Source organism: Muntiacus reevesi, chromosome 1 (assembly GCF_963930625.1).
Source record: "Muntiacus reevesi chromosome 1, mMunRee1.1, whole genome shotgun sequence".
Classification (NCBI taxonomy): domain Eukaryota; kingdom Metazoa; phylum Chordata; class Mammalia; order Artiodactyla; family Cervidae; genus Muntiacus; species Muntiacus reevesi.
In genome coordinates, this window is record NC_089249.1 from 216,626,583 (window position 1) to 216,641,997 (window position 15,415).

The window sequence follows — 15,415 nt, forward strand, 5'->3', positions numbered from 1 at the left end:
TCGTCGGGTCACGTGGGCAGGCACCGGAAGAGGTGGGTACTTCACTGCTGAGCCGGAAGTGGCGCCAGGCCCGATAATTCCTCATGGCGGCGGGGGTGGCGGCGGCTGGTTGGGTGCGGCGCTGCAGCGACTGATCTGCTGCTAGCCTGGCGGCCGAGCGTCGAGCTCCAGCCCGGCCTCCGCGTGCCCCTCGGGCTCCGCACCCCTGATGCTGCTCGGGCGCTGAGCCCGCCCCGGCCGGGACGATGGTGAAGTATTTCCTGGGCCAGAGCGTGCTCCGGAGTTCCTGGGACCAAGTGTTCGCTGCCTTCTGGCAGCGGTACCCGAATCCCTATAGGTACGTGGCCCAGGGAAAAGCAACGCTCCCACCTCGCTGTTTGGAGATCGGAGTCTGGGGGCCGGGAAAGACTCGACTTCGAGTGGGGGGATCGCCAGAGTCTGGCCATGTTTAGGACAGAAGAACCCTATCAGGGAAGCGGCCAGACTAGGCCCGCAAGGTACTGGAAGGAGGCTGGGCCTGGGCAGTGGATTACTTGAAGCCCTAGTCTTAAGGTTCTCTCATCTCACTGTGATGAGACAGGAAGAGAAGGCAGCACAGGAATTAGGGAGGGATCTTGGGGTTGGAAGTTTGGGCCCTTGCCTGCTTCTCTGCCCTTGACTGCTCTCCAGTGGTGCAATAAATCAGGAGGTCCATCCCTGCTGGAATGCCCAGGAGTCCAGGTCAGCGAGGGGGCGGGAGTTGGAATTTGCCCTGGGAGAGGCTCAAGGGCTCCAGTTCAGGTCTGAGCCACAACCACAGCTTACTCTGAAAGTTTGGGGAAAGGCCTGGCCATTCTGAGTGTGGAGGCTCCAGATGGGACCCTCAACAGGCAGTCTCCCAGGGTCAGGCTCCTGAGGGTCCCCTTCACCCTGACACCTGCAGCAAACATGTCTTGACGGAAGACATAGTGCACCGAGAGGTGACCTCTGACCAGAAGCTCCTGTCCCGACGACTCCTGACCAAGACGAACAGGATGCCCCGCTGGGCTGAGCGACTGTTTCCTGCCAATGTTGCTCACTCAGTGTACATCCTGGAGGATTCTATTGTGGACCCACAAAACCAGACCATGACCACCTTCACCTGGAACATCAACCACGCCCGGCTGATGGTGAGACCCCTCCCACTTCCCCCTCCAAACTAGAGCACTCCAGATACATGTGGCTAGGGAACCATGAGAGGGCTTCTATGATTCAAGCAGATCTGAAGAGTGATAACTCTAGAGTACAAACTCGGATGGTCTTTTCAGCCGGTTATCTTCTCTAGGCCTGTCTTCTAACTCGTTCATACAGTGGAGGAGTACCTGTTTTCCACTTGTAAGTACTAAATGCAGGGCACTCACACTGCCTGGCACGAGTATAGGTTGGGCCACAGGCATGATGCTGAGGGAAGGAGACAGTGGTTTTCAAACATCAAGTCTCCAGAGTACCTTGGATGTATCTCAGAGGGGAGAGGACTGCCCCCCACCCCCACTTTGACTGTCTAATATAATGGATTTCTGCCTGAGATTTTGGGGCAAGGAGAGGGAAGTTCCACATACCTTTGATTTCTTGCTTTAAAAAAAAAAGACTTGAAAACCCATGGTTTATTAATAGTTTAAGGAACATTTCATCTATGAGTACCTTGAAAGCCTTCAGGACACTTTTATTCTTTCTCAGTTAATCATCACAGTAACACAGGGAAGTGGGTCTTACTCTATTGTGCAAAGAGAATAGTGAAGTTCAGGGAGGGGAAGTGTGCTGCAAAGTCACAGAATGAGTCACCTTAATGCTTTGCCCCAGAGTCATCTGAGGGCCCTAGCTCTGTGTTTTGTAAATTACTAAGATAAGACCTCTGAGACCTCCCTTTCAATTCAGCTATGACAGGTGTCTCTTTAAGTGTTTCTCTGGGAAGTACAGGTCCACTTTCTCCTCCCTGATAAGGATAGCTGTGGTGATTGCCAGATTTCCTTTTCTGTTTTTGGATTGCTGGCGGCTTAAGAGCCAAAGTGGGTGGTCATAGTGTTAGTTGTTCAGTAGTGATGGACAGGGAAGCCTGGTGTACTGCAGTCCATGGGGTCGCAAAGAGTCGGACACAACTGAACTGAACTGTGTGTGTCTCTTTGCAACCTGGTAGACTGTAGCCCACCATGCTCCTTTGGCCTTGAAATTCTCCAGGCAAGAATACTGGAGTGGGTTGCCATTTCCTTCTCCAGAGGATCTTCCTGACCCAGGGATCAAACCCGGGTCTTTCACATTGCAGGCAGATTCTTTACCATCTGAGCCACAAGGGAAGCCCCAAATGGTTGGCAGGCAGGCTGAAGACACCACAGACCTCTCAAGAGTTCATGTACCTTTTAGTGTGAGGCGTCAGAGGAGAGGTTTTTAGAGAGCAAAATGACTTTTTTTCCATCTTCCTACTCTCTTCCTGAAGTGCCATTTGATAATCCAGTAAGGTAAGGGAAAGAATGCTTTTCCTCATGAAAAGAGGCAGGGAATCAAATTGATGTGTAAGTTGGCCAAGTGAAGGACTCCCACGTGATGGTGGTTGACTTGCCTGCCTGCACAGGTGGTGGAGGAACGATGTGTTTACCGTGTGAACTCTGATAACAGCGGCTGGACCGAAATCCGCCGGGAAGCCTGGGTCTCCTCTAGCTTATTTGGTGTCTCCAGAGCTGTCCAGGTGAGCAGCGTCGGAGTGCCGGGGCTTAAGCCTTTTATCGTCGAGTCTGGGCGGGGGTTCCCTGGGCAACTCTGAATCCTTCCCTTTGTCATTTTTTGCCAGGAATTTGGTCTCGCGCGGTTCAAAAGCAACGTGACCAAGACTATGAAGGGTTTTGAATACATCTTGGCCAAGCTGCAAGGTGAGGGCTCGGGACACAGACAGAGATTTCAAGTCCTACCTGCTATGATTGGGTCAGAGCCTACTCTGAGTCCACCCTCAACTCATCTGTACACTGAGTATTTTCTTCAGAGCCTGGCCCCCAGGAGATAAATGTCCCGGGAAGTCATTTAGGTCAGTTTTCTTGACATTCTCTAAAACCAGCCCCCCACCCTTTGCTCCAGGTGAGGCCCCTCCCAAAACCCTTGTTGAAACAGCCAAGGAAGCCAAGGAGAAGGCCAAGGAGACGGCACTGGCAGCTACGGAGAAGGCCAAGGACCTTGCCAGCAAGGCAGCCACGAAGAAGCAGCAGCAGCAGCAGCAGTTCGTGTAGCCGGCCCAGGCCCGAGGCAGCAGCCTAGCAGACTACCAGTGCCAGTCCGTGCCCCCGCCTCTTGTACTTTATCATTAAAAGCCAGCTTCTAGCCCTCTCGACTGTCTGGGTGGTGGGCTGAGGGCAGGGGCCCTGTTTGGCATCTCCAGCACAGCCGGCCAGTTCCCCGTGTCTGAGCTGGGCCTCCCTACTCCTGCATCGGGTGGCCGAGGACAGAGGCAGTGACTTGCCCAGGGTCACTGCATCCAGGTGAAGTGGTCGTAAATGCTAGACTGTGAGCTCCATGAGGGCAGGGACCGTTGTTTTATCCTCTGATGTGTCCCAAGTATCTGAAACAAAATCTTGCGTGTAACAGGCACTCAATAAATACTTGTTGAATTCAGTCGGACCCCACTCTGGAGTCAGAAAGCTTGAATCTTGACCCCACTGGTTTTCTGGCTTTGGCCTTCAGTACAGTCACGTCACTCGGCCTTGGTTCCACACTTGAAGTGTGGACGGATGGCCTCCAAGCTGTGGGGAGTAAAGGGGCGCTGCCCAGTGCGGTCAGGAGGGTTTGTGGTGGCTGTAAATCTCATTTCTTCTTTTCCAGTTTGTGGCTGGAAGTTCCCACATTTTCATCAGGCAAGACCATGGACAGGAAATTAAGAAAGAGGCTTTTAATGAAAATACAGTATGCGTGGGGCAAAGGCCAGGGGCCCTTGTTTAGGAAGGAACATGAGGGCCCAAGAGGCTTCCTGCTGCCATGGACAGCTGGGCCAAGTGCTAGAAAAAATGCCCGGGAGGGTGGCCTGGGCCCAAGCTGCCTGCCCTGCAGGGCTCAGGGGGGCTCAACACCCCTCTCCCAGGTGGGACTGCCAGCCGCCAGCAGCAGGGTACGAGGAGCACCTGTTCCCACACAGGGTCCTTTTAGTCCATTCCAACAGTGACTCCAAGCAGCCCTGGAGGCTCGGTGAGGGCTCTGGCCTGACGGCGCAGAGTGGGCTGAGGGCAGAGGCCGCTCTGGGCGGTGAGGGTCATAGCCAGGCACCGCCGCTGTGTGAGTAGCTGTGCTCCTGGCCTGCGCTGAAGCCCCGCAGCAGCTCGGCCTCGCCTCCGAACACCAGGCTCTCCACATCCACCTCCAGCTCCTCTGCACAGGGAGAGGGCCAGTCAGGAGACCTGGCCTGCTCGTCCCAGCCGAGCCCTCCACTCCAGGGCACTTACCTTGGTCTGAGTCCGAGCGCTCGGAGGAGAGGCCCGAGGAGTCCAGGCTGTCCGCCCGCAGCCGCTCCCGCTCGCCCGCCGCGCCCAACCCCCGGAGTTGCTCCAGCTGCCGCCGCAGGCTCTGCTGCTTGCTGCGCAGCTTCTCCTTGAGCTGCCGGGCCCGCTGCTCCTGCTCCTCCAGCTTCTGCAAATCCAAGGGAGCAAGGGGCTGGGCTCAGGCACCACTGGACGGCAGACCAGTCATGTGACAGGCTCACTAGATGTGGGTGCCAGAGGGCTGCTCCCCCATGCTGCAGGAAGCCAGAGTCTGCTGCCCTCCTACCTCACGTAAGTGGCCTGGGAGTTCTGTCTGCACGGTTGGGAGGGAGGGCCGCACAATCTCCAAGGCCCTCAGGGCTCTCAAGTGACGTGAAGGAGCAGAGTGTGCTGGTATCAGGCGATGGAGAGGGACTGGGGCACACCAGCATGTGCACACACTAAGGCTCGGAGGAGGTGTCCCAGGCCAATTACTGCCACGTGGAAACAAACCCGGCGTTGCCAGATCTCCTAGGGCTTGTTTTTGTTTGGGCCATGCCACACAGCATGTGGGATCTTCATTCCCTGACCAGAGATCGAACCTGCATCCACTAGTTTTAGAAAGCTACGAATCCACCTGTCAATCGAAGACGTGGATTCGTTTCTTAAGTAGGGACGATCCCCTGGAGAAGGAAATGGCAACCCACCCCAGTATTCTTGCCTGGGAAATCCCATGGGCAGAGCAGCCTGGCGGGCTACAGTCCATGAGGTTGCAAAGAGTGTGACACGATTGAGCAACTAAACGACAAGAGATTAAACAAAGGCTACCAGTTTGTAACTCCTCCTCAAGACCCTCCCAGGAACCACAAGGCTTCAGTAGTAGTCCCCACCTGCCGCCTCCACGCAAGCTCTGCCAGCCCTGAGATCCAGGGACTGGAGGGCCAAGGGTTCTCCAATCAGGCCCTCAGTGGGAAAAAGCATGCATTCAATCAACAAGGGGAGAACTGGGTGAGGAGGTATTTGAACTGGGTGTAGATGGATGAATAAGCACTACCCAGGTAAAGATGGAGGAGGGAAACATCCAGGCAGAGTGAAAATGGGAAGAGTATGAAGAGCTCAGCTTTTTAGTGGGACCCGGGGCAAGATGAGACCAGTGGCAAGGCCTGTGTTGTGAAGGGCCTTGAGTTTCACAGGAAATAAGAAACTGAAGCTGCCTTGTCAAACCATGGAAGGTTTTCAGCAGGAGACAGACCTGGACAGATCTATGAGCAGCAAAGAACATTCCAGGGCAAGGTGGGGAGGACAGCCAGGTGGAGGCAAAACAGGAAGCAGGGAGTCCAGGAAGGAGCAATCCCTAGGTCCCGCCCATGGGACAGCCAGCACCCAAGACACACCTCCCTCTGAGAACCGTCAGGCAAACTCCACGTGAGACACTGGAGCTCACTTTCCAACCAGGGTGTTATTCAACCATAAGGCACCGTGAGGACAATGCTAACAGTTTCCACACCATTTTATTTGCTGCGTGGCACCTCCAGCCGTCTCTGCCACAGCTGCCTGTGCCCACAACAGGCAGAGCAGATGCTCACTTGTTGCGGAAAAGAATGCAAGTCAAGAGACACAGGCCTCAGTTCTGAATCTCCCTCTCATCAGCCGGCTGCATGCCCATTTCTTCCTCTGTCAAAAAGGGCCAGGAGGGCAGGAAAAGGCCTCCATTGTTTCCAAGTCGCTTCTAAGCGCCCCCACTCTGTGGTGATGCCTCGTCTTGAGTCAGCACATTCCACTCCCATCCACCAGGGGGCGCTGAGCTGAGCCCGGTAAGGAAGGGTCACTGGAGTCCTCTCGGCCCTTTCCCCCTTCTGGCCTCTGGACCTGCCTCCCAAAGCAGGACAGGCCCGTCAGAACAGGGGGCTTGAGGATGCAGGAGAGGAGGAGTGAATAACAGCCCTCTCCAGTCTGAGGGACCCTTATAGTGACCCATCACAGAATGTCCCCCATACGGAGGAGGAAATGAAGTCCAGAGAGGCTACCTAATTTGCTCCAGGTCTCACAGTTGGGATTCAAGTAATAATCGTTGTAATAACAAGTGAACATTTATTGGGAAAACTTGCTTAAAGCCTCAGAACAATCCTCTTGGGTTACTTCCTGCTTTTCTTCCTACTTAAACTTGGAAACTAAAAGCACAGAGCCCAATGTCACACAGTTGGTCTGTTACATGAGACTTCTCTCCTAGTTCCTCCCAGTCTCTCCCTACTGCGCTTCTCCCAGCATCCTGGCAAGCTGGCCCCGGGCGCCAGGGGAGTGTCTTACCTGGATGTGCATTCTGGCCCTGCGCAGAAGGCTCAGTGTGGTGTATCGGACACAGTCAGCCCCCAGGGGCATCTGCTGCTTCAGCTGCTCCAGGCACCGCTTCAGCTGGGCCCTCCTGCAGAGGGAGGGGTCTAGAGGGCAGTGCCAGCCCAGGCCCGCTGGCCAGATGAGGGATGACAGGGGAGGGAAGGCCAGAGGAAGGCTGTTCCTGGGGACTGGTGCTCTCAGGGCAGGGCTGGGACTCACCTGCGCTTCTCCAGTTCGTTGTGCACAGACCTGCCAATGCCAGAGAGGATGGGATAAGGGAGTGTCACTTACTGTCCACACCCTCAGTCCCAGAGTCCCCAGGGGCTCAAAATTCACTACAGATGTGTGCCCCAGACTAACCCACTGTGGGGACCTGGTGCTGGCCTCAGACAGCTGAGTGCCAGGCAGAGGCAGTAAGGAGGTCAAATGCTGAGAGAGGTCTGCCCAGGTGATGTGGGGTCCAAATGTGTCCCCTAGCCACAATCAGGAAGGGCTTCCTGAACACAAGTGACATTTGAGCTGAGCCCAGTCACACAAGTTACCCAAAATGAGTAGTGGGAGGAGAGGCATTCAAATTGAGGGGGAACGCGTGTGCAAAGGGTTGAGAGGAGAGAAAAGGAGAATGCCTGTGAAGGGAAGCAAGTGGTTTGTCTTAGGAGTGTGAGTGGAAGCAGGACCCAGAACTGTTATTCACAGTTCCAAACACATCTGAGGTGCTTGAGAAATAGTCCTTGAACGAAGAGTGTGTGTTCGGAGGATGGAGAAACAGCAGGAGCCCGTATGTCTCCAGAGCAAGGTACTTGGCCCAGAAGATGCAAGCAATGAGGAGGAAGTGGGCAGTGGAGAGACCCGATGAAGGACGGCGCCCATCCCCCTACTCCCCGCTGCCCCCGGCCCTCCTCACCGCCCACTGTCCAGCGCGCCAGGAGCTTGGGGAGACCGCTTCCTCCTCCTGTGGACTGGACCTGGACTCCGGTGCGGGCACAGGGACGCATAGCCATGCTCGGCCTCTGCCAAAGAGAGACCCCGCCAGCGTCAGGCTAGTCCCAGCGGGCGCCCCGGGCACGGCACCGTCAGAAAGGGATTCTGGGCTACAGGGCCATTTTCCCAACCGTTCCAGCCCACTGCCCGCGGACCCCTCTTAAGTTGAGCGCGCCGCAAGACTACAACCCCAAGGCCATGTATTCTTCAAGTCGGGAGTCAAGCCCAGCCCAGGCCAGTGTCAGCGAGTTCGCCGCCTGGAGTCCGACCAAAGGTTCTTCCTCACCTCTCTCGCGGCGCTCCAGGAACTCCGCCGCCTGCAGCAAGACTTGGATGTTGCTGGCCACCGGTTCCATGTCGGCGACAGCCGGAGGCAGGCGGCCCTGGGGTGCCGACCCGAGTAGCGGCGTCACCACTTTTGTTACAATGTAACTGACACGGGGCAACAAACACAGGCGCCCGGCCCGCCCCCAAGACGCCCCGCCCCGGGAGAGCCTAGCTCTTGGCCCCGCCCTTCTGGAACGCGCCCGGGAACCGCGGCCCACCCTCCGCCCACCTGCCCGCCCCCTAGAACTCCCTTAGGGCTGCCACCGACGCCGGCTGCAGGCCCGGCCCTCGGGCGAACGCCCTGGTTGGAGTGGGGGTGCCGCGTCTTGCCGCTTCGCTCAGCGACCCCGCACCGACCACTTGGCGTTTCTGGGCCTCAGTCTCCAGCCCAGTACTGGTGACCAGAGGCCCGCTGAGTGGTGCTCTGGGGGCGGGTGGTCCACCCTAGGCCCGGGGCTCGGCCGCTGCACGTGGGCGCCGCGGAGGCGGGGCCGGCGGACGCCCTCGCCCATTTGCTCTCTGCCGCTTGTGGCTCGCTGACGTCACCTTGTGGGCGGAGCACGAGGGCCTCGGAGGCACTATTGGCTGCGCGCGGCTCCGCCCTCTCCCGCCGCTGGTCTACACGTTCGGGCGGGAAAAGGAGCAGGTTTCAAATTTGAAAACCCCGGCGATGGGGGCGGGGTTAAGCGGGGACTAGGGCCGCAGTGCGCAAGCGCCGGGGGAGGGGGCGAATCTGGCTCCGGCGCTAGGAGGTTAGCATCCTTGCAGGCTTGCCATCTGCCCCCGTAGCTCTTCGCTGAGCTTCAGCTTCCTACTGTGGCGAATGGGAATAGTCTTCCGGCTTCTCCTCATCTGCAGGGAAGTTGTTGTTGCTACGAAAACGTCAGAAGCGTACCGATTTATGAGAACCAGCTGGCTAGAATCCTGCGTTCTGGAGCCATCGGGGTTGAGTTCTCTCACCGCTAAGTGCCCTCTTTCCTGTAAGTTCGGGAAGCCCTGCGAAACCGTTGTCGTCGAAGGCCTGGGCATTGAAGGATCAGAGCCGTGCGCAGTTGGTAGGAGCTGCTGATTTTGTAACCTGACACGGGCTTCTTCCTCCCACGGAGCCCATGGTTGCCTTACCCAGAGTCAATGAGCCCTTCTTTAACGTGACTGTCTAGCCTCCCGAAGGAGATGATGCAGTGACTTCTAGGGGCGGCATCCCCCTGCGGAGACTGTGACAGTCTAAGGGTGGAGCCCGGAAGGTGAAAGCAGCTGTTAGAGAGTTGAGCATTACTGTTAGGCTGGGGCTGAATCTGTGGCCCGGAAATGGAGAGGAGGGAGAAGGAGGAACTAGATTTTTTATAAAGAGACAGCCCTGGGTAAACACATGGCACACGGCAGTCAGTCCTCTCAGTTCCTTGGATAAAACCTTTGAGTTTCTCTAGGAGTCACTTCTAGAGGGAATCACTGACATGCTCAGCCAAGAACTGCTGCCTGGGACTATCCACCCTTTCACCCACCCGTTGGCTCATGATATATTTGCTGAGAACTTGCAGGACCCTAGGCAATGTGCTGGGGGCTGGAGAACGCAAGGTTGGGCAGAACCAGACAGGGTCCTTCCCTCTGCCAAGCTCTTGCATGAGGGGGAGGGAGACTGATATAGTAATCACACAATAAAGATACACTGTGACTCGTCCACACAGGAAAAGACACAATGTAAGGGCACTTCCTAAAGGAGCATTTGACCTAATCAGAGAGGTCAAAGAAGGTTTTTCTGGGACAGGGATGAGTATGTGTTATCTATGTATAGGAGGAATGTGTGAGAATTCCAGACACACTAATAGCAGGTGCAAAGGCCCTGGGGCTGAAAGGATGTATGCAGATGGAAAGAAGGTCAATGTGGTCAGCATAGAGAGATCAAAGATAATGGTGCAGGTTGACACCGGAGAGGCTTGCAGGGCCCAGAAGAGACTGAAGGGTTCCCCAAACCCCCACCCCCAATTAATTATCTCCGCAGAAAAGAGTCATAAGACTTGTGAATGAATTTCCCATTTTATTTCACTAAAGTCAGCACCCACACAGTGTAGGCACAAACCAACTAGTAAGATATCTGGGACCCAGGTGGCCCAGCCTTGGGCGGGGAGAGCTGTGAAGGATGAATTCCCAGCAATGGGAGGGAGCTCTTAAAGAGTTGTACTGTGTCCTCAGCAGTGTCCAACTCTGGGACCTCATGGACTGTAGCCCACCAGGCTCCTCTGTCCATGGGGATTCTCCAAGCAAGAATACTAGAGTGGGTTGCCATGCCCTCCTCCAGGGGATGTTCCCACTCAGGGATTGAACCCAGGTCTCCTACATTGCAGGTGGATTCTTTACCATCTGAACCACTAGGGAAGCCCAAGAATATTGGAGTGGGTAGCCTATCCCATCTCCAGAGGATCTTCCTGACCCAGGAATAGAACCAGGGTCTCCTGCATTGCAGACAGATTCTTTACCAGCTGAGCTACCAGGGAAGCTCAGAGTGAGGGCTGCTCCAACTGGAGGTTGTGGAAATGAGGCAGAGGCTGCAAAGGGGACTTGAGTAACCATGTCAAGGAGTTTGGACTTCATCCAAGAAGGGCAGGCTTTGAGCTAGGGAACAGCATGGCCCTCAGGTCTCCCAGGGCCACTAACTAAAGGAAGAGGAAACAATCCTTCCCAGGGAGCAGGGCAAGTGAGGGAGCAAGGGGCTCCTGCCCCAAACCTTTGGATGGCCTTCTGGGCCCCTCTGAGGCAATGCTAGTACTAGTACCATCTGGGCGCAGGGCTGGGCAGAGGCCTCCAGTGCTCCTGCCCTCTCAGCAGTGACTGGACTTAGAGCCTCTTCCCCAGACTCGGGGAAGAACTCGGTCCTACCGAGTTCAGCCTGCACACTGAAGCCCTATGGCCTCCCCAACCCTCAGCCCTTACTGCCCACACTTCAGTGCAGTAAGTAACTGGTTTCTGTTCAAAACCAGTGTCCTCTGGGCTCCAAGGGGCAGAGCCTGCATCTGCGCCCTGAGTGAGTGGGAGGGGAGAAGGGCACCCCCACCCTACTGCCTTGCCCCAGCCAGGACATCTGGAGAAGGGCAGCTTTCAGGGCCTCAGCCCCGGGCTCACCATCCTCTCTCACCCTATGGACAGGATGCCTGAGGAGACAGGACCCTCTCACCTCCTTCCCTGCAGGTGAGAGTACTGGGGGAGGTGGGGCAGTACTGGAGCTGAGGCCTGGCTCAGACCCTGGACCTGGCACAGCCTCTTCTCTATGCTCCCTGTCCCAGTCTCTCCCAGTTCACTCACCCTCCCCTCTTCCCAGAGAGCAGCATTCCATGGTCACTGAGCTAGCCAGGCCGTGTCCCTGCTGAAAGTCTCTCCAAGGCTCCCTCAGCCCTGAGGACAAAGTTCAAGCTGGCTGTGCCTTCCTTCTGCCTGTCAGGCCCCATGCCCTGCCCTTGCCCCACTTCCCTGACTCTGCTGGTTTGGCTTACATGTCACTTCCTCCAGGAAGTCCTCAGGCCTCCATTCTTCTGAAAATCGCAGAGCATCCTTCTGAAAACAGCAGTGGCTCTGTGTCCCTCAGGGTCAGCCTTCTCTGTCTGCCTAGGAGCACAGCAATAGAGGAAACCCTTGCTTAAAAGGGATCGGGCCAAGCTGTCATGGGGGGAGGGGACAGCAGACCTTGGTGGGCCTGGCTCTCTATTACACAGGAGGCCAGTGGCATAGCAGTCAACAGGCCCCCACCTTGGAGGCCCCCCCGGAATGCCACTCCAGGCATGTTACCAGAGACTGCACAACACTGGCTGTCAGGAAGGCTAACTGCTCCCTCTGCAAGTGCAGGGGAATAGGCCATGAGGCCAGGCCTGGCCAGACCACATCTCAGAAGTGGCTGACAGTCCTGGTTATTCTGGGTGGGGGCACCAGGAAACGGCCTCTATAAGACCTGTAGTAGTTCCGGGATGGGGAATACGTGTAACTCTATGGCTGATTCATATCAATGTATGACAAAACCCACTGAAAAATAAAAAAATAAAAAAATTTAAAAAAAAAAAAAGAAAAAGACCTGTAGTATGTCCACATTTTAATTCCTGATATAGGTAGATTCCCCACCATCACCCTTGACAAGTTTTGCTGGGAGTGTATCAATTTTGTTAATTTTTTTTAACCAATCAACTTTGGATTTCTTTTGTTCCTTTGTTATCTAGTTTCTTCACATGGAAATATATATGATTCACTTTATTCCTTTCTTCTTTTCTGCACCTTGCTTTCACTCCATCCCACAAACTTTAAGGTGTTTTTGTTTTGTTTTTCATTCACATAGAGATATTTTTAGAATTTTTCTTTGACCTGAGGCCTGTGAGTAACCTGAAGTGTTTTCCATGTCTAATACTTGGAAATTTTCTAGATGTCTTTTTATTATTGGTTTCTAATTTAGTTCTATGGTGGTCAGAAAATATACTCTTATGATTTTGATCATTTGATTCATCAAATTTAACAAAGCCTGTATGTTCCAATATATGATCTATCTTGATGAATGTTTTATATGCACGTAAAAATAACATGCATCCTCCAGTTGTTACCTGGAGGTAACAACTAAAAGCATCAGATTAAGTTGGTTGACTGTGTTGCATTAAAAAAAAATTTATATCCTTATTAGTTTACTAGTTCCATTTTTTGTTTACTAGTTCTATTAGTGGAAGATAAGTGTTAAAATCTCCAAATTTAATTGTGAAATTGTCTATCACATTTTACTTTATATACGTGAAACTCTAGGTGCATATACATTCATGATTGTTTTATCTTGTTGACTTCATTATTTTTGCATTCTGAAATGCAAGGTTATCTTTGACAACCTTTTCTCTAACGCTGCTTTGATATTAATATAGTCACAACAGTTCCTTTTGATTAGTGCTCTCATTGTGTGTTTTTTCCTCTCTTTTTTACTTTTTACCTAACAGTGTCTTAGTATTTAACATGTTTACCCTACAAATAGCATATAACTGGGGAGTTTTCCCCTGTGGGCTGATAATCTCTGCCTTTCAATTGTGTTTAATACAATTATTCTGACATAGTTGATTTTAAGGTCTATCATCTTGATTTTTATTTTACATTTGTCCCATCTGTCCTTTTCCTCTTTTCCCTCTTTTTCTGACTATTTTGGGTTATTTGAGTCTTTGTCAGCCTTCCATTATATATTATATATTAATATCTACAATTGGGTTATCATTTCCTCTTTATTTATTTATTTTTTTTTAATTTTTATTTTTCAGTGGGTTTTGTCATACATTGATATGAATCAGCCATAGAGTTACACGAATTCCCCATCCCGGTCTCCCATCCCACCTCCCTCTCCACCCGATTCCTCTGGATCTTCCCAGCCCAACAGGCCCGAGCACTTGACTCATGCCTCCCACCTGGGCTGGTGGTCTGTTTCACCACAGATAATATACATGCTGTTCTTTCGAAACATCCCACCCTCCCCTTCTCCCACAGAGTTCAAAAGTCTGTTCTGTACTTCTGCGTCTCTTCTTCTGCCCTGTATATAGGGCCATCGTTACCATCTTTCTAAATTCCGTATATATGTGTTAGTATACTGTAATGTTCTTTATCTTTCTGGCTCACCTCACTCTGTATAATGGGCTCCAGTTTCATCCATCTCATTAGAACTGATTCAAATGAATTCTTTTTAACGGCTGAGTAATATTCCATGGTGTATATGTACCACAGCTTCCTTATCCATTCATCTGCTGATGGGCATCTAGGTTGCTTCCATCATTTCCTCTTTAAAGTGGTCTTTTAAGTATTCACTTTAAGAACTGTAATAATAAATGTCTTTAAATTAGCACAGTCTACTCTGAATTAATATCATACAATTTAAAATATAAGGTAAGAAACATACACCATTATGCTTCATTTACTCTCTACCATCCTTTTTACTACTGTCATTATATATTTTATTTCTATATGTATTAAAATTCCTAGAATACATTGCTACAATCTTGCTTTAAATAGTCAATTGACTTTTTAAAAATTAAGAACAAATAATCTTTTGCCTCCAACTAATAAAAATAATTGAAAAAATAATAATAATCTTTTATATTTCACCACACTTTTACTATTTCTAGCGTTCTTCATTCTGTCTGTAGAGCTGGGTTTTATTGGTACCATTTTTCTTTCAGCCAGAGAAGTTGCCTTTGGCCTTTCTTGCAGTGTGGGTCTTTTAACAACACATTCTACCAGCTTTTCTTCATTGAAAATGTATTTATTTCATCTTCATTTTTGTAGCATATTTACACTACATATAAGATTCTAGGTTGACTGCCTTTCAGCACTTTAATTATGTTACTGGTTTGCCTTCTGACTAGCATTTCTTTTCCATGTCAGCTGGAATTCTTAGCACTTCCCACTGTATGTAATGTGTTTATTTCCTCTATTCTAATTTTTTTTTTTTCTTGTTTTCAGTTATTGACTCTGGTAGCTCAGACGGTAAAAAATCCACCTGCAATGTCAGAGACCTGGGTTGGGAAGATCCTCTGGAGAAGGGAATGGCTACTCACTATAGTATTCCTGCCTGGAGAATCTCAGGGACAGAGGAGCCTGGCAGGCTACAGTCCATGAGGTCACAAGGAGTTCATCATGACTGAACAACTTTCACTCTCACTTTCATTGGCTGTGATACCCGTGGATGTGGTTTTCTCTGCGTTTGCCTTGCTTGGTGTGTTTCGAGCATCTGGAATGTTTTTCAGTCTTTAATTTTTCAAATATTTTTCTCCATCTCTCTTCTCTCTCTCCTCTCTTAATCTGATCTCAATTTCATGTATGTTTCCCAGTTTCATAATATACCAAGGGGAATTGATGCTGTTAATTTTTTAAATTCTTTTTAAATTGAAGGCTAATTCTTTACAATACAGCATTGTTAATATTTTATGTGTATGTGTGTGTGTTTTAATCTCTCTGCTTCATTGTGGATAAGTTCTATTTACTTGCCTTCAAGTTGGCTTACTCTTTCTTCTATAACATCCAATTTGGCATTTAGCCCACCCATTGTAGTTTTTAGTTCAGCTATTGTATTTTTCAAATCTAGAATTTCCTCTTAGTCCTTTTTTTAAAGTTTTCTACCCATATCCCAGAATATGTCATTACACATGTGTTATGGGCTTCCATAACACAGTATTATAACTGAGTGGCTTACAACAATAGAAATTTGTTCTCTCACAGTTCTGGAGAAGTCCAAACTCCAGGTGTCAGCAGGGTTGGTTCCCTCCTGAGGGTCCCAGGCTGACCTCATTTTATAACTATATCTGTAAGGATCCTATTTCCAAATTAGGTCA

The 15,415-nt window shown here is 51.5% G+C and overlaps 2 protein-coding genes and 1 long non-coding RNA gene across 3 annotated transcripts; 2 read left to right on the plus strand and 1 right to left on the minus strand.

The window, feature by feature from the left end:
* The first annotated feature begins 50 nt into the window (after positions 1-50).
* On the plus strand, positions 51-3,612 carry PRELID1 (PRELI domain containing 1). The gene is made up of 5 exons (XM_065918264.1): positions 51-337; positions 923-1,148; positions 2,585-2,698; positions 2,801-2,879; positions 3,082-3,612. The coding sequence occupies exons 1-5, from the start codon at positions 246-248 to the stop codon at positions 3,228-3,230; spliced, it is 660 nt and encodes a 219-aa protein (XP_065774336.1). The 5' UTR covers positions 51-245; the 3' UTR covers positions 3,231-3,612.
* A 259-nt stretch (positions 3,613-3,871) lies between these two features.
* MXD3 (MAX dimerization protein 3) lies at positions 3,872-8,232 on the minus strand. The gene is made up of 6 exons (XM_065918265.1): positions 8,050-8,232; positions 7,687-7,792; positions 7,002-7,031; positions 6,756-6,870; positions 4,434-4,617; positions 3,872-4,359 (listed from the first exon to the last, which is right to left on the minus strand). Exons 1-6 carry the CDS (start codon positions 8,117-8,119, stop codon positions 4,244-4,246), a joined length of 621 nt encoding a protein of 206 aa, XP_065774337.1. The 5' UTR covers positions 8,120-8,232; the 3' UTR covers positions 3,872-4,243.
* A 114-nt stretch (positions 8,233-8,346) lies between these two features.
* LOC136167240 (uncharacterized) lies at positions 8,347-15,011 on the plus strand. Its single transcript, XR_010663071.1, has 2 exons — positions 8,347-9,070; positions 14,547-15,011. It is a non-coding gene; the product is annotated as an uncharacterized lncRNA (long non-coding RNA).
* Positions 15,012-15,415: the final 404 nt, after the last annotated feature.